This window comes from Callithrix jacchus, chromosome 6 (assembly GCF_049354715.1).
Source record: "Callithrix jacchus isolate 240 chromosome 6, calJac240_pri, whole genome shotgun sequence".
Taxonomy (NCBI): Eukaryota; Metazoa; Chordata; class Mammalia; order Primates; family Cebidae; genus Callithrix; species Callithrix jacchus.
The window spans coordinates 51,045,244-51,070,880 of record NC_133507.1 but is presented as its reverse complement, the minus strand read 5'-3'; the positions used below and the strand labels follow the sequence as shown (position 1 = coordinate 51,070,880).

Sequence of the window (25,637 nt, the reverse complement as noted above, 5' to 3'; positions counted from 1 at the left end):
GATGTAGCAAGTTGTAGAGGTACAGAAAGTTGATCAAGAGACAGCCACTTAACCTCACCAAAAAAGGTTGGGGTATAAAGTAGATGTAGCAAGTTGTAGAGATACAGAAAGTTGATCAAGAGATAGCCATTATCCTTAAAAGTAGGCAGAGGGCTCTCCATTTTACTTAAGAAAAAAAGTAGACTTAGAAGAGTTATGGATTGCTAAAGATACTATAATTTATAAGCTGCATCCTTTTTCTCATTTTCTACTCTAGTGATTCAGTTGTCATATCTAAACCTACCATTGAGACTTTTTTTCTGACTTTTGGCAGTCCAATAATTACTTGTCATTACATTGCTAAAAATAACTTCAGTTTGCCTGATTTGCCTTTTTCCCCTTTCTCATCAAATGCCTATAAAAACATGACCATTTTCAAAATCAGTTACAAGTAGATACCTTTTCATTTCCTGTCATTGTTTTAGCATTAATCTAGCATTGCTTTTAATTGTGTCTTTATTTCTCATAGGAGTATTCCAGATCTTCATTTTATTCTACTAAAATTAGACTTAAAGATTTAAAGTCAAATTTGTCTTTAATAACAAAATTAATTTTAAAGAAATGATGGACCTGTAGTAGAAGCTTTATGTTGTCTAACTTTTGAAGCAGGTCTGTTTTTGTTTACTTTTTTGAAAGTGTTAAACAAATTATTTATATGAACCTTAACCTCAAATTTATAATTACATATTACAAACAGACGGGGATAAGAGGAATTATATATAGAGAGAAAAATTTTGAAGATAAATTGCAGTAAAATCTTTATTCTATTTTACAAAATCACAAATTCACATTTTGTTTTCTGAAAAATAATTTTTATTAGTAAGATGAACTCTTTCCATTTAGTTCCAATTTCGATTTTATGATTATTTATAGAGAACTATTACTGAATTTTAATAGTTTTTGTTTCATGTAATTAATTTGGTGATTACTTTTGACTCCTTTCTTATTTTTTAAACAGAGGACTGCTGTCCAGATCTGTTCTGCAAGCACAGAGTGCGTCTCCAATCTTCACCCATGTTTATGCAGCATTAGTGGCAATTATCAACTCAAAATTTCCACAGATTGGAGAATTGATCCTCAAGAGGTTAATTCTTAATTTTCGAAAAGGCTACCGAAGAAATGATAAGGTATATATGAATGGCTTGTAAGTAGAATTATACGTAAGAACAGACTAATAAACCAGTATCAACAGAAGTAAGCAAGGTTAGTTTTGACACAGCTACATATATCATACTTTTTAAAAACTGTCTTTCTTGAGAACTTCTTCTGTTAAATATACCTGACCACTAATCATGAGCCACAAAAATGATGGCTAAACTGTAGAATTATAACTAACCAAAAGTGATAGTCTTTCATGTGTTATTTTATCTTATAATTTTCTTATAATATAAAAATTATACTTTTGTATTACATGTTTTAAATAGATTATGTTAGTAGGCCATAGATTCTATAAACAAATGAATATCAGGTTTAATTTATGGATTAACTTGGTCTCTACCTTCATTTTTCAGCAACTTTGTCTGACTGCTTCAAAATTTGTGGCACATCTTATTAACCAAAATGTGGTAGGTAATTATCCTCAAAACTTGGTCCCATTCAGTGGCATTAGACCACAGGGTTGATGCCACTCCACTGATAACTCTATTTTTGTTTTACTTTATAGTTTTTGGGTTAAATATGTTGGATGATATTTTCATTTTAAAAGTATAATGTATTTCATGTTCTTTAACATAACACTTTTTTGTTAATCAAAGCACTTTTAGCTATTTTATCAAATTAATCTGACTTAATACTGTACATGGTTACTTGACTACAAACCATTCCTTTGAAAAACCATTCCATTTTTATAAAATAATAAAGTTGGTATCTCCTCCACTTCATTCCCTATACCTGGTATTCATGAGAACCTAATAAATATCTAACGTTCTACAAAAGCCTCTATTCTTTGCAACCACATAGGAATAGTCATATATTTGTAGAATCACTTTATAGAATATAGTTGATCAATTTTAATCTGTTTCAAATGCAGACAATTTTATCATGCTATTATTCCATTTGTGTTTATTTTATATTCACACATTATTTGATGGTTTTGATTTAGTTTCTGTTTAACCTTGAAAGTGGTAAAATTGTTCTTGCTTATACTCAGAAGTTTCCTTCAGTTATATATTATCATTTCCAATTTAATATCATGTATAACAGGAAGAATTTTATAGTCACACTTATAACAGGAAGAATTTTTAAGTCACACTTAATCTTATTTCACTAACACTAAATGTTGTGGTTCTTATTTATGTGAAAATTCTTTCACTCTTAAAAATCTTCTCGATTCTAACCTAATTAGTCATTGTATTATTACAATGATAACTTGCTACTTAAGACCATGGAAACTTAATTTCACATCTATAACCACAGAGATATATTTTCATTTTTAATTGTGTATTACACTTGGACTAGAGATTTTTGGTTTTGTCATAAAACACTCAATATGACAAATTTTTTGCATCTTCCCAACTCTGGTACAGGGCAGTTTTTTCCTTGTCACTGATGTAAGACTGTTTGACACCCCTCCTCCCCTTATAAAAAGAAGCAATGGATGTCTTTGATGTGCACAATTGGAAGAAGATAGACTCCTGAGTTGAGATTTAGACTTCTTTCCTCCCCATTTCAAATCACCATCTGACTTTAGAAAGGCATATGTATAGTGTTGTAAACATCCTTTGTAGTTCTTTTTCTTCTCATACCAGAGTTTCTCAGTAGAATTTGATTCCCACTCTTCCTGCCATTGTTTATAAATGTCAGTTTTTGAATGTGGCTGGTGGAAATAGTTTGATTTATTATTTTTTTTAAAAGATAGAATATTCCAAACTGTTGTGTTCTGGAAGTTATTAAGATATTTTGTGACAAAATTAGTATTCATGTAACTTAAGGACTCTTTGTGTCTAATAGAGTTGCTGATAGAATGAATTGGGAAATGTATACAAAGAAGTGTACTCATGTAGAAGGGTATTATAAATCATATTACTATTATATAGTAATTATGAAAATAATTCTTATTAGAAAGTAGTATATGATTTTAACGTATTTCATCTATGACACTTTCCATACAGAATGGGTCAGAATATTTCTTCTGAAGATAATTCAGATAGTTGTGTTCAGCATAAAAAAATTAAGATTATTGGAACAGTCTGAAAATTTTTAATAGATTGATAATAAAAGTAATAGAAAAATTCTATCCATATTTGGAGTATTTCTATTTGCTTTATAAAACTTTGCCCATTATATTTGCAGTATAATTATTTTAAACAAGATTTACTAATTTTTAGAAATTATAAACAATATTTTAATGTATGTAAAAGCATTTTTTTTCTTTCATATATATGTATTCTATTTAAGGCACATGAAGTTTTGTGCTTAGAGGTGCTCACTTTGCTCCTGGAAATACCAACAGATGATAGTGTTGAAGTAGCTATTGGTTTTCTCAAGGAATGTGACCTCAAATTAACACAAGTGTCACCAAGAGGAATCAATGGTAAGAGTACATTCTTAGTTTGATGTTAAGTTTTTGTTTGAGTATTATAATATTTATTGCTTATTTTATTGTCTTTTCTTTGTTTACCTTTAGCTATATTTGAATGCCTTTGAAATATTCTGCATGAGTCTGAAATTGACAAAAGAGTTCAATATATGATTGAAGTGATGTTTGCTGTACGGAAAGATGGATTCAAGGACCACCCCATTATCCTAGAAGGTCTTGATTTGGTGGAAGAAGATGATCAATTCACCCATATGCTCCCTTTGGAGGATGACTATAATCCGGAAGATGTTCTTAGTAAGTCTGGGGCATGGTAGGTAGAAAGTGGAGCACCAAGAAATGTAAACAGAAAATAAACATTAACTTTTAATTTTTTTTTAAAGATGTTTTCAAGATGGATCCTAATTTTATGGAGAATGAAGAGAAGTACAAAGCTCTTAAGAAAGGTATGTAGAATTTTATAAAATAATTTATTTTGGATAAGTAAAAGCAATTTAAGTAGTTACATAATAATGATAGGAAATATTTAGGGATCAGTGATCCCCACCTAATGAAATCTCTGCTCTTGTAAAGTTATTCTCTTAGCTGTTTCCTTGGGCATTTTATTTTTCCTGGTACTTGCCCATGGTTTTTTACTTCATTCTGAATTATTTACCCCATTGTTCCTCTCTTCTTCCCCTCTAAACCCTTAAGTCTCACCCATCTTAAGAAATATTCATAGGTTAGTAGTGACCTTTATTTAACTTCTGTACCACTTACTGTCTTTGCCACCCAGTTTAATATTCAATTAAGTGGTATACTTTCCTGTAAAGTGCTATACTTACATTGTTTCTTAAGGTCAGGTTGATATCCTTGTGGTAAGGTGAATCATAGTATTGGTGCCTGATAAATTAATCACTTGCATTTGTACATCATTGCTATATATGGTAAGCGCTAATTTTGGACAGGTTTTGATTTGTAATTTGTCTTTGACATTACTAGCTGAGTGACCTGTAGCAAGTTACTTGTTTAATGGAAGACTAAATGTTACTTTTCTATAGAAGGATATATACAATACATTGTTGTATATTATCACAGACAATGATAGCTGTTATTAATTAATGTTATAATTTTCACATTTGCATTAGTTTCCTCCTAAAGCTGACACTCTGGCCTACTTTCATAATAATTTTATGGGCTTATTTCTCTTGAATTGTAATTTTACTGGAGAAGGATTTGTGAAAGCAATAAATATTTATCTTTGTATTAAACCCCAAAAGTTTGTATTAAAAGCTCTCTAAACGTAAATGTTGGTCAGCTTTGCAGAATCTTTTATCAGGCTAACAGAGCACAATTGGACAAAATATAACTTTAGTTTTTGTCATTTGTTTGCTTGTAACATAGAGACCAGCCTTATGTAGTCTCATACACAGAGGAAGTAGAGACCTACTCTGTCACTGTCTGCATTCCATTGTTCAGTAGTGCTTAGAAGTGGAAGGTTGAAAGGAAAAGGAAAAGTGGGAGAAATCTTCCATTCCTATACATTATCCTTAAAATCTGATATAGCAAATGGGTTTCTCTTCTTAGATGCTGATTTCCTAGGAGCTTTTCACTGTAATCTGCTAGATTCCTTTTTTCTGTTATATTTTCGTTTCCAAATAGAGAACTCCATAGATCCATTTTGCCTTCTTATGAACCTCTTTTCCTGCAGTCTCCCTGAAAGATGCCACATGTTTTTTGTGAAATTCTTAAATACACCTGATTTGATTTCTTTCTTTCTTAAACTTGAGAATTCTCTATTCATTTCTTTAGTGTCTAGGCAATTGACCAATGCCTGGAAAGTAGTACTTTCTTTTATTACAGCACTTCTCAAATTCTTTGGTCTCAGGATCCCTTTATACTCTTGAAAATTATTGACAACTCCAAAGAACTTCTTATGTGGGTTATATCTATTGATACTCACTTTATTAAAAGTTAAAGCAATATAAAAGAATTTATTATTTCAAAATAATGGCAAACCTAGTATATGTTAACATAAATTACATATTTTTATGAAAATCATTATTTACAAAACAAATTTGGTGAGAATGATGTTTTATATATTTTGTATTATATCTATATTTTATAAACTTTTATTTGTGTAGTTTACTGTTTGGCCTGATGGGAAGCAGCTGGACCCTCATATCTGTTTCTACATTAAATCTACTGCAGTAGGTTGTTTTAATTGACATACATGATGAAAATCTAGCCTCAGATAGGGAGGTAGGTAGGTAGGTAGAAAAAGGGAACAGTATTTTAATAGCCTTTGCAGATAAATGCCAGCATTTAACAACTGGTAGTTTTAAGATTAATTGCAGTGTGAATTCTGAAACAATATTAATGAACTTTGATAGTGTTACATTAGAATGCATTTGCCTGTCACTTTAAATACATCTTTTACTCGTGTAGGATTTTGTAATGTTGAATTAGTTATTTAGAAAATACTAATTCACTGAGTTATGCATTTTTAAAATGTTAACCTTAATATTATGAAAATCAGATTAACATGTTGGTACAATATCTAGATTGTGCATTTAATAATATTGCTAATTTCCTAGGAGCTTTTCACTGCAACCTGCCAGATGCCTTTTTTCTGTTATAATTTCGTCCGAAAAATCTAAGTATTAGGGAGCTCTTAAGCTCACAGGGATGGATATAAGTTTTTCAAAATTCTTGAAAACTCTGTTATCATCGTCGCAGATATCATGAATTGTTTTCCCTGAAGTGACAGTCTCAGTTTGTTTGCATTTGAGAAATTGTTGGCCAAGTATCTAACAACTATAGTTAGTTGGCCAGTTCTTTCAAGTGAAAATGAAAAAAATAGCTAACTCACCTTGCAAAGCAAACAGTCACACAAGTGGTTTTCCTTGACATAACTGTCACCATTGTATATCTGTCTTTAACAGAAGTGCTATATATATGAATTTTATATTTCATCACTCAGATTATATTCAGGGCTGAGATTTAATAAAAGTAGTTATGTTTTACTTCTTCATCAAGGACATTCTCAGATGAAACTGGCTTTCTACTTCAAGAGGGTGGTAGTAAAGAATACAGTGACTACTAGTGAAGTTTGGTGCCTCAGTTAGTGCTTGGATTACAGCAGTTTTAAACCCGGTTGCTTTTGGATCATCATCACAGATGTCAGCACAGTTAAAAGGCAGATACTGTCTTGTTATTATTATGAAAATCGTTTTGACCTCACAGAGCACCTGAGACACCTCAGATCCTCCTTGGACTCCTAGATCATGCTTTGAAACCACTACTTTATTCAGTTAATGAAATCCAATTGTCCTTGTCTGAGTGATTTTAATAAGTAGATTCTAAAGTGAAGAGCTGAAAAGAGGATGATGTAAATGATTAGACAATTTATTTGACCTTCATTGTTTTCTAAAACATTTTTCTAGAGTTGGAAAAAAATGGTCCTAGCAGGAAGAGGGCACAGCTTTAATAATTAGCACTTTAGACTGACCCAGGTGTACTTGTGTTTTAGATCTTAACAGCATTTGGGAAAACAGCAGGAGTGCCTGTCTTCCTACTGTTGAATACTAAATAGTTTCTTCTTTTAAAAGTCTGTCTAAGCCATGTGCATAGTAATAAACTAGATACTTTAGATTATCTCTTGAATTCACTTTTGTTAGAAATATTCTTGAGATTTGTATCTCAGATAAGGGCTGAATGGCTCCTCTTCATTTTTACAAAATGATTTGTTTCTCATAATATGAAGTTCTCTGCTTACTTTCATTATGTGTCTCCGGATTTGTACTGCTTAGTTAAATATAAAGAAATTGGAATTTTTTAAAAAATTAATTTATTCCAGAACTTTGTATTAAAAGCTCTCTGATTATAATAGAAATGCAAAAGTAAAGAGTTGGTCAGGTTTGCAGAATCTTTTACCAGGCTAACAGAGCACAGCTGGACAAAATATAATTTTAGTTTTTGTCATTTGTTTGCTTTTAGTGTAATGACTGGCCTTATGTAGTCTCATATATATCACTGTTTTCATCCAGTTCTGAATATATCATTTGTATTTTTAAAAGTGATAATCCAATACAGTGCTTGTCTTACCAGTTGTCTTAAAGGCTTTTAAACTTCTGTCTCTGTTTTATGTATGAAAAGTCTTTGGATTTATTTTAATGTTCAATTAGTAGGTATACATGTTAATAAAAATCTCATTACTGTTTATTTCATGTGAACACTAAATTATGCAATTATTTTCTCTCCCTTCTTTGTCTTTCCTAGTACATTCTTGTTTTCTGTATCTAGCCCTAATTTTTTTTTATAATGGACGAACTTCTTTCTGATGATAAAACAATATTTTGACTCCCATATGCTAGCTTCTATTCTTAATATTTTCCCAATGCTCTTTCTCTTTTCAAAAACCGTCATCTACTTTTTTTGTTGTTGTTTTTCTCATCTCCTTGTTTCATGGCCACTTTTTATGTGGCAAAAGAATGTTACATATGGCTCTCTCTAGTCATATCAGTTGTAATCCTTTTTCACCACCTAGGTAATAACACAAGGCTTGGTGGTTATCTTTGTTGGCTGGTAAACTGTTATACCACCGTGGATTTCAATGAACTGGGAATTATCTTCTTAGAATGAAATACATACATATGACTTGCACATTATTTTTTCCCTAAACTTTGTACTTTACAGAAATTCTTGATGAGGGAGACAGTGACTCAAATACAGACCAAGATGCTGGGAGTAGTGAAGAGGAAGAGGAAGAAGAAGAGGAAGAGGGAGAAGAAGAAGAAGAAGAAGAAGAAGGTAAACATGTAGCATATTCAAATAATATTATAAGATACTCTAAAATTAAATTAATTGTAGTATAACTTCTAAAACAGTAGTTCTTGTTGGGGAGAGCGAGGAGGGATGCTGATGGCATCTAGTGGGTGAAGACTAGGGCTGCTGTTAAACAGCCTGCAAACCACAGGACAAGATATGATCCAGCCCAAAATTTCAGCAACAAGATATGATCTAGCCCAAAATTCCAGTGTTGCCAAGGTTGAGAAACTGCTCAAAAAGTATTTAACAGATTCTTTTTTTAGCATCAGCACAATTTTAATTTAGTATATTATGCCTTTGCTTATATTATAGACTATGAAAACATGTATTCATACTGAGTGCGTGTGATTTATGTAGCCCTGGCAGGAATGTGACAAATGAGAGTGACTGGATATTTGCCATTCATTTTGGCAAAATAGAGTGGGGAGGCCAAAAGCTGTATTTGCACAGAAGTAATATGTTTTTCCTCTTCTGCTTTGATTACATTATTTCACAGAAATAAGCTCAGAACTTTACTTTGGTTAAGGCACAGTTAATATATCAGAACATACATAAAGTGTTCATTATTCACATGTATTACATGTATGAAGATATTAAAAGTTTATCTTTGCCTTTTAGGGTATCATATATACTTCTGTCTTATAGTACAATTGTTCTTCTATAACGTATTTTGTAAAAAGAGATTTAATTTTTTCTAATTTTTTAATTTAAATCTATGTACTACATTTTACTTTAGAATTACCTTGTTTTATGTGAAAATACTATTCAAATAAAAGCTATTACATATTTATAAGGAAAGTTTTTATGCATTGAATAAGAGAAAATTTTGACAAATACACATATTTATGTTGGACTCATTCAACCTGTTTTGATGATCCAGTGTTCTCTGAAGCTCAATTTTTACTTCTGAGTTATATGGTGCTTCTAAAGTATCAATATTGTTTATAACTTTAGAAATAATATTTTACCAAACAACAGGATGAGTGCAGCCTTTCATAGTGTCTAAATGAGCAGATGACAGAGAGAAAAAAAATAGTTTTCTTGGCTTGGTTCTGAACTTCTTTGAGCTAACATTTATGATACAGCAAAAGACTTGAAATAGCTACCTTTAATTCTGTAAATACTAATTTGCACAGGTAAAGAAAGGTATTATTAAATTTGTATTGATTCTAAATAGATTTATGAAGAAAATACAGAGATACATTTTAGCTTCTTCACATTTATTTTTGCAGTGTTGTAATTTTGTTATGTTTCTTTCAGGACAAAAAGTGACTATTCATGACAAAACAGAAATTAATCTGGTCTCATTTCGTCGTACAATTTATCTTGCTATTCAGTCAAGGTAAGAGATCATCTCTTAGTTGTTCCTTTATTTTTTTTTTGATAAGGGATGGGTAAGGATATCAGAGATACATTTTGGGATTTCATAACAGAAAACTGCACACCATTTCTAATTCTTAGACTGCATACCTCTCTCTCCCATCCCATGCCCAAGCTCATAGTTCCCTTCTGTTGGTTCTTTCCTTTACAGACAAATTGTCTTTACTTAATTGGAAGGTCGAATTGTGTTACATAATTAAATGGTATTTTAGCTATATCATTTCTTATAGTTAAGTGCCACTAATAAAAACCTGAAAATAATTCTGTTTTATAAGATAGCAGAGTATTGAATTGTATAATGAAAATTTAATATTTAACATTTGTAAAATTTGGTTTCTAGTTCTGGTTCTAGGCAGAGAAGCACTGTTGTGATGACTGTTAGACAGTGATTTGCTCTGCAGATGTAAATGAATATAAACAGAAACAGGAATTAAACGTAGGAAGGTTTTGAGGACTCTTTGAAGTAATGCTAAGTAAGAAGTAGTGTGATATGATGTCCTGAAAACAAAACCTATTCCCTTTGAAGGCTGTGAATTTGGTTTTGAAGAGAAATAAATGAGGATGTTAAATCTCAGTCCATCTGTTACTTTATATGCGAATCAACCTATTGGTTTAATGGGCACAGTGTTTACATTTTACACTGGAGGAGAAATGTTTCCTCAGTTTTGTTTCATTACTAGTATATTTCCATTTAGTATGATGTAATAGCAATAATGATTCATAAGTAGGAGTCATCTGTTTTCAGTCTGAACAATTTTTGGCTTTAGGTTTATCTTCAAATACAGGAATGTTAAACAGCAAAACATGGGTTGGGAATTTTTTTGGCTTTATCGTTACTGGTTGTCTCTTCACATAAAAAAGTATTAAATATTTTTTCATATAAACTTAAAGTGAAAGATGATAAATATTTTGTCAGAGGTAAAGTTTGACCTTTCATTTGTTTTTCCTTTTTCAGAAATCCAACAGTAATCAGTTGTGAGCAGCAGATTTACTGTGTTAGTGTTGCAGTTAACATTAACTTTGAAGAGTTACAGTGGAGCTCTTTGAATAATTATTTAAAAGAAATGTAACCTTGATAATCTCTGAATCACACAAAAGACTTGAAAAATTAAATCATTAAAACACAAGTAGTAGCCACTATTACATAGTGGTATCAGTCCCTAGTAGCAGTAACTCCTGTCTTATGTGTTGATTTTCTGTGGGGATTTTTTGTTATTTTTCTAAATATTATTAATTTTAATTAGTTAATTTTTATTTATAATTTACACATAATAGTTGTACATATTTATAGCCTAAGGGTGATGTTTCAAGACATATATACATTGTATAATCATATCAGGGTACTTACCTTATTTCTCTCTTTAAAGCTTCATCATTTTATGATGACAACATTCAAATCTAGCTACGTTGTTATTTGCTATAGTCACCCTGCTATGTAATGTGAATCAAGGGCTTATTGTTCATGCTATTTGACCCTTGTTTTTCATTACTGTATTTCCTAAAGATATAAATGTGGACACATAATTATATACAGAATTGTTTGTTGCAAAAGCAAAAATGGAGACAATCTTATTTTCCACCACAATCAAAATGTTCAGTCTATGCCACCACTGAAAATTAGGTTAATAGAGAATTGTTTTAAATGAGCAAACAGTCTGATGTAATCTTAGGTGGGATAAAAGCTATATAACTATATAGAATTGTGCTTGTAGTATTTTCCTAACTGTAAAAATAGATGGATTCTAGAAATAATATGTTAACATATCAGTAGTGATTATTTTGACATGAGGTTGGACTAACAGATACTTTAGTGTTTATCTTCAGTTTTTGTATTTTTCAAAAGCTTTTTTGTTTATTATATACCAGGCTAAAAATCAAGAATAGGATGTAATCATCAAGCCAGGTGGCGATAAGGGCATCTTAAACAGTCTACCTGAAAATCTTATGAACAAAAACTTAGTTCTGGCAACTGAACTGTGTGAAAATTTTATTTTTTTAATTTGTTTTTGTTGACTGATACCACCAGTAGTCTTATCTTCCTTCTGGTATGGCCCCCTAAATTACCCATTTTTTATATGCATGAAACATTAAACTACACAATTGCCTTGGCTGTTAAAGATAAAGCATTCCTGTTTGTTCTTGCATTTAAATGACATTCCAGTCTGATTTTACCTTTTTGAAGTTGTAACTAAATGAGAGGGAGATGGACTTCCATGTCCTCACCTGTTCAAAGTTTCTGAAATTGGACACATCAACAAAACCACTTTGTAAACCATCATGTGAACAAAACAGTAATTCAGTAAATGTCTTCTTTTTTCTTTACCCTCCCCTCAATCGCTATTTATTTGTGTTAAACCTGAGACTCATTTGGTTTAGCAATCTAAGATGAGAAGTAAAATATCAACAAAATTTAATTCATTTAATATTCGTAATTAGTACAGCCTAAAAACTATCTTGGTGTAGGGAGTCATTAAGTACTTTCAAAATAAAACAAGAACAAGAACAACAAACTGTCTTATAGCTAGCTTTCTCCCTGATACTTCACTTACTAGATAAAAGGAAAGTAGTAACATTTCTTCATCAACTACTTGACTGTTTTTCAGAAATTTCAGGATTTTGTCTCGGTACTAATTTTGTTTTTTTAAAAAGGTAGAAAAGAAGAAGTCACATCTGTTTTAAATGTTTTTTGTTTTGCTGTATTATTAAAGTTTATCGGTTACCGTTTAGTATTTTAATCTTAACGTTAGATACTGTTTAATATTCTCTGTTATATAATCTCTTTCCTGGTAGGTTTTTTTCTTTATTTCAATGCCTTGTATCATCCTGGATTATTACCCTGTTGTGCTTAGGAAACCTTTTAAGTAATAGAAGCTGAGAAATACAGATGAACTGCAAAACTAAGTCCATAATCATCATATTTCAATTAGTGATTTTATGCCGTGTTATCAAAAATAAAGGTGTGGGCATTCCACAGAAATGCAAATGTAGTAGCATATTTCTCAATCAATAAAGCACTAACAAATTGAGTTTGCCAATTCTCTTAGGTAAACTATGCTGATGATATTTTAAAATCTGTTCATATCAATACTGGGTATTTTTTTCTTGCAAGTTTTCTTTATTTACTGTTTTTGTATGTGGTAGGATGTGTTTAGGATGAACCAAGCTAACTTGTAAAAGTAGTCAGTAAGCACTAACGTCATGCTGAGCTCTTGGAACATCTTTTACCTCTTGGAAGCAGTATAGAAAAATCTAAGAAATTTGCAATCTTTAGTAAAAGTAGGTAGAGTTATGATAGAGTAATGTATCATTTACTCTTCCACGCTGAGATTTTAATGTAAGCAGAGAAACTTGACCTATGTTTACTCCTGTTTTAATTACGACTTTTCCTAGTTTCTCTAAACATATAATATACATTTCAAGATATGACTTATCAAATTAAATATTAATTATAGCCTTTTCTTCTGAAATATTGAGTGAGGAAGTATAAATATTCCTGTGTTCAAGTTCTACTTCCAGGACTATGTGGCCAGGAGCAAGTTTCAAACACAAAATACCTGAGTCTCATTTTTCTCATTTTTAAAAAGGATCTAATTAGATCGTCTGTAAATCCTTCTGAAATCCTATGTATAAACCTAAATCAATATAGTAGCCTATAGGTGTTTTTACCTCTGGTTCTTTCTAATTTAGGTGTACATTTGTGAATAGGAATGCATTTCTTAAAAATTTTAGTTATAATTATTTATTTTAAAGAAGTATTAACATTTTAAAGACTTTATTTCTTTGTCCTCATTGTTAACCATCCTAACTGTTGTTTTATCTAAGCTTTAGAACAGAGTTGATTTTTTCTGTCTTAGATTTACTTAACAACAACTAAATGTAGAACAGAACAGCTAGGTCTCTTGAAAACCTTGAGCATTGGGAAATACTTCATGAGATCTGGGACCTAGTTACCCAGATTTAGAGTACTTAGACTTGTTCTGTAATATGGAATTATCAAGTCAGAACAGTTAATAAATTCTTTATGTATGGTTATTATCCTTCAGTGCTTGAAGGAAAAGATATTGCTAACACTTAAGAATTTACTGCCATCCAGGAGAATTGCCTGAACCCAGGAGGCGGAGGTTGCAGTGAGATCGCGCCATTGCACTCCAGCCTGGGTAACGAGCAAAACTTCGTCTCAAAAAAAAAAAAAGAATTTACTGCCATCATACTTGAGTGGCCAGTTTGTAGTGGGAAACGTTTCGATAAGCAAATATGATTGCAGAAATGAGAGAAACTTACACATCGTGTGTTTTGTTTCTTCACTTTAAAATGAAGAAAATCATATAGATTAGAAACCCTTTTATCTGATGAGTTATAGCTTGAGGATGGTTGGTTTGAGGGAATAATATAATTCAGTGCATACAACTCTTTTATTTTTATTTTTGCCTTTAAGATTGATATTTTATTCACATGCTATGATATTCACCCTTTTAAAGTGTACATTCACAGCCATATAACAACTGTTCAGTCAACAATGGACCACATAGGCAATGGTAGTCTCATAAAATTATAATACTGTACTTTCACTATACCTTTTCTATGTTTAGGTGTATTTATATACGCAAATACTTACCATTGTGTTGCAGTTTCCTACAGTATTCAGAAATACGGTAACATGCTGGATAGGTTTCTAGCCTAGGGGCAACAGCCATAGCATATAGCCTAGGTAAATTAGGTTGTACCATCTAGGATCGGGTAAATGCACTCTATGATGTTCGCATATTAAATTTCTTAAGAATGCATTTCTCATAAGATAACCCTGTTACTAAGTGATGCATGACTGGAAGTAGTTTTAGTATATTCACAAAGTTGTACAACGATCATCATTATACAATGCCGGAACATTTTTATTACTCTAAACTAAACCCTGAGCCTATTAGCAGTCACTTCCTACTAATTTTATCTACTTTCTGTGTCCATAGGTTTGTCTCTTCTGAACATTTTATGTAAATGGGATCATACTATATGTAGTCTGTGTCTGGATTCTTTCACTTAGCATAATTCAAGGATTCATCCATGTTGCATATATTGGCACTTCGTTCTCTGTCAAGAGCTATATTTTCTTCATATACCACAGTACAACAATATGAAATTACAGTTAAAAAAGGTTACTTATGTTATTAAACTAAGTTTCTTGTTCGTACAGTCTATATTGCAAGCTTTTAACCTATTGTGATCATTTCCACAGTTTAGATTTTGAAGAATGTGCTCACAAATTGCTGAAAATGGAGTTTCCTGAAAGCCAAACAGTATGTTAATATTTCTTTTCCATTAGGAAATGTATATATTGATTTTTAAAATGGTTAAGGCTGTTAATGAGTAAATATTGTGAATTGAAGCAATACCTCAGTGCTAAATACTAATTTTTAAATGTAGGTTTTATATCATTTTAGAATAACTGCAGTGTTTCAGTTGTGCTACTCACTCCAGTGAATTAAATTTTCTGCTCGAACGGGATATGGTAAAAAGATAGTCTCTGAAACACTGCACTTTACATAGAATTTCTGAGTTATTGCCTATAAATCAAATTGTGACTTAAATATAATAGGAAATTTGTTCTTTAATGGATTATGTGGTCCATCTTCTTGATGCACTATAGGGGTATCCAATCTTTTGGCTTCTCTGGGCCACATTGGAAGAAGAATTGTCTTGGGCCACACATAAAATGCACTAACACTAACAATAGCTGATGAGCTAAAACAAACAAACAAAATTCGTAAAAAGCATCATAATGTAATTTTTTCATTTTTCTTTTATTTTTTATTTTTGAGACAGAGTCTCACTCAATCTCTGCCTCCCAGGTTCAAGCAATTCTCCTGCCTCAGCCTCCCAAGTAGCAGATACTGAATTTGAGTAAGCCATAGAGAAGATATCCTAGGGTCATAGAACAAAGAGAGATATATTCTTGATGGGGAAATGTGCACTGGATTGAAATTTGAAAGGCATTAAGTAAGGTGGCATTTATTTTACAGCTGCTATTCAACCGCTGTTATTTAGCCACCATTTATATATCCAGTCATTTGAGAGAGGTACTGGGTATGAGTGAATTAAATACGATCCCTCCTTTCAAGGGGGTTAACATAAGAGCAGAGGTAAGATATGCCCATAGCAGTGATGCAAACAAAAAGTCATAGATCCTAAGAAAAGCAAAGTTGCTAAAGGAATTAAAAAGAAAGAAAGAGAAGAAATTACATCCAGGAGGAAAGAACAGGATCATCTTGTAGAATGCCATCCTACTAATGGTAAAATGAGGCAATATCTCAAACTTACAAACATTGGATAGATTTTTAGACTATTTTAAGTAGTAAATATGTCCAGCTACATTAATAGGCATTTGTAATCTAACCCAGGTGGCTAATTGTAATAATTTTTTACTTCTTTTTGTTCCCTCTTTAAGAAAATGAAATCAGAATTTTAAACAATTAACTAACTAATGGGCTCCTGGAACACATAACTCATAAAAACTGGAGGTTACTATTATTTTTATTTGCCCTAAAAATATTTCTTTAGACATTTCACTTTTTAAGCCACAGTCTTAATATTCAGAAAAAACCATCATACTTTTTTTTAATCATATATGTGCTATACAGAATTGTAGCCTAATGTGCTAAGTGGCATTTTGCCCCACACCCTCATATACACCACATTTTGATGAGTAAGTTTTAAGAGCTAGTAATCTTTACCATTATCCACTTAAGAGAGGATATCTTCTTTGCTATAACAAGCGCATTACCCAAAACAGAGAATGAAATCTATTTCTGTAGCATCTTAACATTTTTAAAGTTAATATAGAGAAGTAGTTTTAAATTTTTATGTCAGCCTAAGGAGAGATATTCAGAGAGAACTAAGGTTGCAGATGGGAATAAATAGTAATTTTGAGAAACACTTAAACCTACAGGTATTGGTCAGTCTTTTACAAATTAAAATATAATTGCCTTTTTAAATTTTAATTTTCAGGTTCTTGAATGTATAAAACTGAGTGAAGAAACCACTACATCATCCAGTAGAATTTTTGTGAAAATATTTTTTCAGGAACTATGTGAATACATGGGTCTTCCTAAACTTAATGCAAGATTAAAGGATGAGTAAGTTTCTCATTTAGCACTTTTCATTCTTGTTGACCTCAGGTCTTCTTTCATTATGGCAGACATAAGCCTATCCAAGATTGTAAAACAAGAGCTGAGCCCCCTGGGACTTTCTTCATTCGTTAATCACTACTCTGGATCTAATGTTATGTTGCACAGGACAACATGCAACTTTTAGTGGTGGTTTTTAGTTTAAGTGGAGTTCAAATTAGTGCATTTTTCAAATTTTCTTAGAAAAGAATTATTTTTACATGCTCACTTGAATTCTCCAGTGATATTTATAATTTTATTTTCTTTTTACCCTAATATTAAGCCTTCAAATGGTAACTAATATTATCAGTGGACAGTTTTGAGTATATATGGCATCTATTAATAATAGTTCAAATTATTACATGGAAATAGAGTCTTATTTCAGGACTAGTATATAATCCTCACCTTTCTTATTTCCTATTTATTCACATTACCATTTAGGTTGGCTTCCATTGACACTACTGAAATCATCCTTTCAGATTTCTCAGTGACCACCTGCCATATTCAGTCATCTTTCTCTCTTTTTTTTTTTTTCCAATCATCTTTCTCAATCTGCATGCCCCTTCACTTCTGTGACTCACTTACACATTTGACCACCTGCTCACTTGGCTCCTCACTTTCTGTCAATTCCTCTCTCAGTCTCTTCTTCAGCCTGCCTCTTCAGTGTTCCTGAGTTGCACACACTGCCTGAGGGCCATTCCATCCACTTCTCGTGGCTTCATGTATTTACTCATTTGGCCCCTATCTACTTGACCAGGCTCATCTTCTCTCTCTTCAGCAAGCTGCACTCCAGCCACATTGCCAAGCTTGTTAAACACATCTGGCTCTTTCATGCTTCCTTACTTCTGTTTCCACTGCTGGCATTTTCCTCTCTTCTTGATCTGTCTGGCAAACTCTTAATCATTCTTCTTATATTTTACCTTTTCCTGTCAGAAAGTTTTTCCTGACTCCACTTGAGTTGTGATTCAGTGTGGTGCTGAAAACCAAATGTCCAAAACCACCTTGTATTGTTAGTGTCTTTCTGGTTGTCTCACTTCATAGATATTGTAATTATATGGTCTTCATCCTTGATTTCTCCCTTTTGTTGACTACTTCCACCTCTCCCCCTGTACTTTGCACAGTTCTATGTATGTGTGTGTGTGCATGTACGTAAACAGAGGAGGTTTTTAAAATTTTTTTGTACATATACTCACTATATATGCATGCATGTGTGTTTATATATACACTATACATATATTCACACACGTATATATATGTGTGTGTGTATATATATTTATCTTTTCTGTATGTGTACAAAAAAGTTTTTTAAAAACCTCCTCCCTTGTATAATGACAGAAATCAAGTTTGGTAAATTATTATTTGACCCTACTCATTTCATTTAGATAGCACATAGCCTAACCTAATAAATGACATCAACTAGTTACTTGGTTGTAATTCATTTAGTAATTTAATATATGAAAAATGTGAAAAATGACTGTGTAAGGGATTTTGCCTTTTTATCTTAAGCAATCTGTTTTCTTTTGTTTATTTATTTTTGTTCTTAGAACCCTACAGCCATTCTTTGAAGGTTTATTACCCCGAGATAATCCAAGAAACACTCGATTTGCCATCAACTTCTTTACTTCTATAGGTCTTGCAGGTTTAACGTAAGGATTATTCTCAGAATTTTCTTTTCAGATTGTAAAATTAACTCAGAATTGTCTTTGAAATAGAATCTAACAGATTATATTTTAAATTAGGGATGAACTACGTGAGCATCTCAAAAATACACCAAAGGTCCTTGTGGCACAGAAACCAGATGTTGAGCAAAATAAATCCTCCCCATCCTCTTCCTCTTCAGCATCCTCCTCTTCAGAGTCTGACTCCTCTGACTCCGAGTCTGACAGCAGTGGTAGCAGTTCAGAATCTTCCAGTGAAGAGAGCGATTCTGCATCTATCGGTAGTCATAGCTCTGCCTCAGGTATTGATGCTCATTTGTAATTTGGCTTGCTCTTTTTTTAATGAATACATTGCTGATATTTATGAAGGAAGAAAATGATTAGATTGCTTATTTTAGAGATCAGTTGTTTAAAAGCCACAATTAATACAAATGGTTCCGTCTATCATTGTTGCAGTCTGTGGTGTAGTACAACATTTATAATGCTGGGATTACCTTTTGATATCCTCATTATAGAAATGAAAATATTTCATTGGCAAATACTTATTTGAGTTATGACTGAAATACCATTCATAATGTTTGTAATCTAGTTTATAGAAGCTATCCTGATGTTTTTATTTTAAAGAAGATTTGAATTTTTACTTTTAATATTAAAGCTTTATGTTTATAATTGACATATCAAACATTCAGTGTGGACCTCAGATGCCATATGAATGTTTATAGAGGGAACACATACGTATAGCTAGCACACAGATCAAGATATCCTGGTACCCCAGAAGTTCTCTGTATTCTGATTTGTAATTTCATAAATTAATTTTGCATGTTTTTAACCTTAGTATCATGTATTATGGACTCCTTTTTATTTCTAGCGTATTTTTTTACCGTTATGTTTGTGAGATTTAGCTGCATTCCTGCATTTAGGTATAGTTAGTTCATTCATATTGCTGTGTAGTTTTCTACTATATGAATACCACAATATTTATCATTTTTACTCAACAGACTAGATTTATAAGTGGTATTTCCATGTATATTCTTGTATGTATCTTTTGATGACTTTATTTATTCACATTTCTACTGGGTATGTACCTATAGGTGGAGTCACTCTGTCATAAGATTTGCATATATTTAGCTTTAGTAAATACTGTCAGTTTTCCAACTGGTTATTCCAACTTACACAACCACCAGCTGTGTATAAGAGTTTATGTAGTTCTCATCCTTATTAATACTTCAAATTGGCCATCTATTTTCATTTTAGCCATTCGGATGGATGTGCAATGGTACTGCATTGTGGTTTTAGTTTTAATTTGCATTGCAACTAATGAAGTTAAACACCATTTTATACATTATTGGCCATTTGGATTTTTTTGGTCAAGTTCTCAAATATTTTATTGCTTTTTTTTTTTTGAGAGGGAGTCTTGCTCTGTCACCCAGGCTAGAGTGCAGTGGTGCAATCTCAGCCTACTGCATCCTCTGCCTCCTGGATTCAAGTGATTCTTCTGCCTCAGCCTCCCAAGTAGCTAGGGTTATAGGTGCCCACCACCGTGCCTGGCTAATTTTTGTATTTTTAGTAGAGACGGGGTTTCACCATGTTGTCCAGGCTGGTCTTGAATTCCTGACCTCGTGATTCACCGGCCTCAGCTTCTCAAAGTGCTGGGATTACAGGCGTGAGCCACCTTGCTCAGCCTTCGACTTTTTTTAATTAAGTTGCATTCTCTGTATATTTGTAAGTGTTCTTTACGTATTCTAGATAATGATATCTTTTGCACATAGATGTATGGCAAATAACCAGTCCTGTTCTTGTCTCTCTAGCCCTACAAGGCTGCCAGAGCTTTGGTGTCCTTCTGTCCCTCACCAGTGTCCCTGAATCAGCAGATGCTCCCAGGGAGAAAGTGGCTGTAGAACATCAGCTTACTTCTCAATGCTTCTGCCTTCTCCTACATCTTGGCCCCTCTAGTTTTTATTTTTCCACTAGCTCTCTGATGCCTTTATATTTTTTACTTTGTAACTGTAACCTTTTATTTTGAACTAATTTTAGACTTAGGATAGTAGCAAAAACAGTACAGAGAATTTCCATATACTCCTCTTCCAACTTTCCCTAATGGTAGCATCTTACATAATCATGGTTCATTTATCAAACAAGGAAGTTAACATTGGAAAGGCATTATTGAGTAGACTACAGATAGGATTTGAAAACCAGATTTTCCACTTACGTCCTTTTTCTTATTTTAGGATTCTCCTTACATTTAATTGTATTCTCAATTTTCTGCATTGTATGAAAGTGCCTCTCAAGCTTTTTCTGTTCTTAATAGCCTTGACACTGTTGAAGTCCTCTGGTCACTTATTTTGTAACCTGTCCCTCAGTATGGAGTTTCATCTAATGTTTTCTCATTATTAGAATGAGGTTAGACATATTTGGCAAGAGTACAGTGGAAACAATATGTTGTTCTTAGTGCATCTTATCAAGGCGGTCATAATTTTATTTTGGGTGACAGCCTTGATCACTTGAGTAACGTGGTGTCCACTGGATGTCTTCAGGGAAACTATTTTTTTCTGTGAAAATATCTTATAGGGAGATAACTTGATAGTATGCAAATCTCTTTCTCCTCCAGCTTTTTACTCACTAATTTTAACATCCATTTTGGATCTTGTCTGCAACACTTATTTTTACTATGGTGTTTTCCTAATGGTGATTTTTTATTTGTTTTCTTCTACATCAAGTAATTGAATTTCTTCCGTAAGAAAACATTATCCCTCTTGTCTCATTTATTTATTTAGTCAACTGTATATATCAATATAGACACATGGTTATTTATCTTATCCTGTGGGTTAAAGTTTAGTACTGTCATTTATTTTGTTCAAATCATCTCAGCTTTGGCAATTAGGAGTTCCTTTAATTTGATTTCTGTGTACGTTTCAATGTTTTTCAATGAAACATTTAAAAATTTTATCTGGCATTTCTAGTTATTTTCAGCAGGAGCACAGGTTTTCCACAGTCTTCTCTATCCTGTATTAAAGTGGAAATACTGTAGTAAAAGATGTTTTCAAAGTTTGGTTCCGGTTCATAGTTTCTGAAAAGATCTGTGTGGTTTTACACAAGGTCAGCTCTGTTTTCTTTCATTACAGTATCTTGGTCCAAGTAAGGGATTGTCTGCTTACCCTACATGCATGTCATTTCTCATTTTGTTCTGTTTTGATGCAATATTTCATCCAATGTGGCATCAACACTTTCTTCCATAGCCTTAAATTGAAAGGCTAATCTTTGCACCTTTGTTCCATAGCTTGTTATATTTCAAAGTGTTTTACATATTGTGTGACATTCATAATTCTGGGGTTGTCTGTTTTTTATATTATCAGAGAAAGATTGTTTGCTTATAGGAACTTTAATTCTTGTATTTAAGTGTACAAATGTTCATTTAACATTCACAATTTTTATATTCTGCAGAATTTGTTTTTTTCATGGTATCCATTTTGAGAACAGATGATAACACAGCATGAATTTCTTCAATAAGGAAGCTTGCTGATTTAAAATTAATTTGCCTTCCTATACGATTTCAGTAGATAACTTTGTTTTATTAATGAAATATTAAATAGCATAAGACCAGTATGAACTGCCCCAAAATTAGGAAATTGTAAAACAGACATAGCAAAGGGAGAAGAGACTACCTATTGTTATGTGGGTGGGTTTTTATACCAGGAAAGCCTGAGAGTAGTGTACAATAGAGTCAGGGGGACGTTGGTTTAGCACAGAGCCAGATGGTTTCTGCTTGGGTAGCTGCAGCTCAGCTGAGCTGTTTGATAGGAACCAGAGAAATAGGTCCTTAGTGGCAGACCAACTGACTGTACCATGTGCCAAGGGTAGGCATGTAGCAGAAGAAATACAGATTGGTACAGAGAGATTTAGGTAGAATTAGGGTGACAAGAGGCACTTTTCTATCATATTTTTCTCTTTCCTGCATATGTAAGAATTCGACAGACATTTTTATTATCTTAGCATTTTTGATTTATGCACCCAAATTAAGTAACGGATAAACTGATTAAATTTGTTTTGTTGCTTAAAGTGGTAAGTTATTTCAGTATAATCATTTCGTATTTATAGTTGGGATTATATCAGCAAAATTAAATTATTTGAGGTCTTTTTAGAAAAGTTTCTTCAGAAACTAAGCATTTGTGGCTCTAATAAAGCCTATGACTGTAAATCTTAACATATCTGCTCTTGTTGGTGCATTTAGTGTCTCTCTGCAAGTATCAGAGAGGAGAACTATTGTTTTGGCAGGAAGAGGCCTTTCATTGAGAAGTATATATTCATACTGTTAAGCAAACCCAGTTGTTCTACTCCTCCTATGTTTAGGAAGTGATTGCTAATTTGTGTTATCATTGTATTTCGAGTAGGTACCACATCTGATATAATATTCCTATAAATAACACAGATCAGATGGAATTTCAATTTTTGTATTAAATTTGTTAAGTGGAAATGTACTATTCGAGTCATTTTCTAAAAATTTTTACATTTGCTATAAAATTTCTTTTTACTGTCTTGAATCTAAAGATCAAAACAGTACTTTGGTAACTAATGTTGAGATATTATATATTCCCTCTCCTTTCTTCTTCCTTGACTTTCCTCCTTCCCTCCTTCTTCCCCTTCCTTCCCTTTTTTTTTTTTTTTTTGGCAGAGTCCCACTTTGTTACCCAGGCTGGAGTGCAGTGCATACTTGGATCACTCAACTTTTGCCTCCTGGGCTCAGTTGATCCTCTCACCTCAGTCTCCTGAGTGGCTGGGACTATAAGCGCATGCCACCACACCTGGCTAATTTTTGAGATTTTGTAGAGAAGGGGTTTCACTACATTACCCAGGCTGGTCTGGAACTTCTGGGCTCAAGCAATCCACCTCCCCACTGTCCCTGCTTCCAAAAGTGCTGGGATTACAGTCGTGATCTGCTGTGCCTGACCTGAGATGTCATATATTCTTAAAAATTAAGCATTTGTTAAGACCCTGTGTTATCAGACCTTCTATTCAATCAATTTGGCTTTGCGTCCGGTTTATCTGAGTTAGTAAACCTACAGTGTATCTGTAAATGTGATTGTTGTAATTATGAAATTAAGATTGAAATAAAGGCTAACTGTATTTTATTTTACATATGCAGCCAATGATGTAAGAAAGAAGGGACATGGGAAGACCAGAAGTAAAGAAGTAGATAAATTGATCAGAAACCAGCAAACAAATGATAGGAAACACAAAGAAAGAAGACAAGAACAAAGGCACCAGGAAATAAGGACTGAGAGAGAAAGAAGATCAGAAAAACACAGAGATCAAAATTCAAGAGATTCAAATTGGAGAGATCCTATGACAAAGTACACATCAGACAAAGGTGTTCCTTCTGAAAGAAATAACTACAATAGAGTTGTGAATGACATAGACCAAGAAATGCATACAGATTTGGAAAGTAAGCATGGTGACCCCAAAAAGAAGAGAGGAGACAGAAGTTCTTTTTCTGAAAATGAGAAGCATAGACACCGAAATAAGGATGGTGAAAATTTTAGAAGAAAAGATAGATCAAAGTCAAGGGAAACGAATAGAAAACACTCTGGCTCAAGAAGTGATGAAGATAGATATCAGAATGGTGCCGAGAGGCGATGGGAAAAATCTAACAGATACTCTGAACAATCCAGAGAATCAAAGAAAAATCAGGACCAGCAGAGAGAAAAGTCTCCAACTAAACAAAAATAATTCTACAAAACGACACAAACTGGACATGCCTTATATTCAGTTGAAGCATATTATTTTTTACTTTGATTGACAAACTTTATAGAGAATTCTTGTATAAAGTAATGGTTTATATTTGTAAATTTTAAAAATGTTTTCATGTTTTATAATTGATACATCTCAAGGCCCTACACATAAAATTATTTGAGAAGATTCACCAGAAATGGATGTAAGTCTCACTTATATTTTATGAATAAAATTATCAAATTGCTCATTGATTCAGTCATTTTTTTTAATTGACAAAATTTTTTTTGAATTGTTTGAGAAGCTGTTATAGTGAATTATTAGTGCTTTTTTATTTCTAACTGAAGACCGAAACAGGTGAACCTTCTCAGTTTAACATTTTTGCTTTGCTAATGAGATGTCATGAATCTTTTTCAAGTGGTCACTTTTTTAAACCAGAGGATTTATTACAGTTTTCATATTAGGCTTTGAACAAAGTAAGTAATGTGTAATTTGTTCACAAGTGTTGGTAAAGCTAGGTGTATGTTAGTCTTTAAACCAATACACAGTTATTTATAATTAGGACTACTCCCACAGGCAACATTTCTTCTTTCTGGACTGCTTGATATCATTTAAATGAAATTCTTTATGATTAGTACATTTTTCTCGGCCTTGAAGTTTTGTCACTCTTGATGAATTAATATGTATTTAATTTTTAATTTTGATTAATAGATCATTGGAAAACTTAACGGTTGTGAGATACGCAAGCAGCCTAACTGTAATTTGTTTTTTTATACGAATTTTAAGGGTTTCCATCATTGTAACTGTCACCGATTAATTACTATGACCATATTATTTATTACTTTTGAAATAAATATTGCCTCTGAGATCTTAGACTTGCTGGCAAACATTTGACCTTACTTGCTAAATGTAGACTTGTGCTTGCTCACCTTAAAGGTGCATATAGTTTGTTTTAGCCAATGTTTGGTTTCAGGAATACTGAGGCCGCTATTTTAATGTTTAGTTTTTGGGCATATGCTGATTCAAAATGTTTCCTATTTTTGTTTTTTAACTTGACTATAAGTAACAATAAAATTTATGTAATTAAATATCCTCGCCTTCTCCCCACCAACTCACAAAAAGCATTCATTTGAATGAGATAACTTAGATAAATTCTTTTTAGTATTTTTCTCCCTTTGTGGTGGTTAAAATTTGCTATCATCAGAAGGGGACTATCATAGACATAGTGCATTCCACAGAACTACAAGCTGAGGAGATTGGATTTAACAAACATGTAGGCCGTTAGCCCTAAGGGAAATAATTTATTTTTTTACTTGAACCCTCATCTTCGGGGGT

At 32.5% G+C, this 25,637-nt stretch overlaps 1 protein-coding gene across 1 annotated transcript in view; it reads left to right on the top strand.

Annotated features, from left to right (window-relative positions):
- The window catches only part of LOC144576627 (pre-mRNA-splicing factor CWC22 homolog), a 57,713-nt gene extending 33,159 nt beyond the window's left edge, over window positions 1–24,554 (top strand). The window contains 12 exon segments of the mRNA XM_078327330.1: window positions 998–1,166; window positions 1,551–1,604; window positions 3,436–3,571; window positions 3,665–3,871; window positions 3,958–4,020; window positions 8,252–8,365; window positions 9,644–9,725; window positions 14,994–15,054; window positions 16,763–16,890; window positions 18,465–18,566; window positions 18,660–18,880; window positions 23,719–24,554. Of these exon segments, the coding sequence (XP_078183456.1) occupies window positions 998–1,166; window positions 1,551–1,604; window positions 3,436–3,571; window positions 3,665–3,871; window positions 3,958–4,020; window positions 8,252–8,365; window positions 9,644–9,725; window positions 14,994–15,054; window positions 16,763–16,890; window positions 18,465–18,566; window positions 18,660–18,880; window positions 23,719–24,302 (1,921 nt within the window). The 3' untranslated portion in view covers window positions 24,303–24,554.
- Window positions 24,555–25,637: the final 1,083 nt, after the last annotated feature.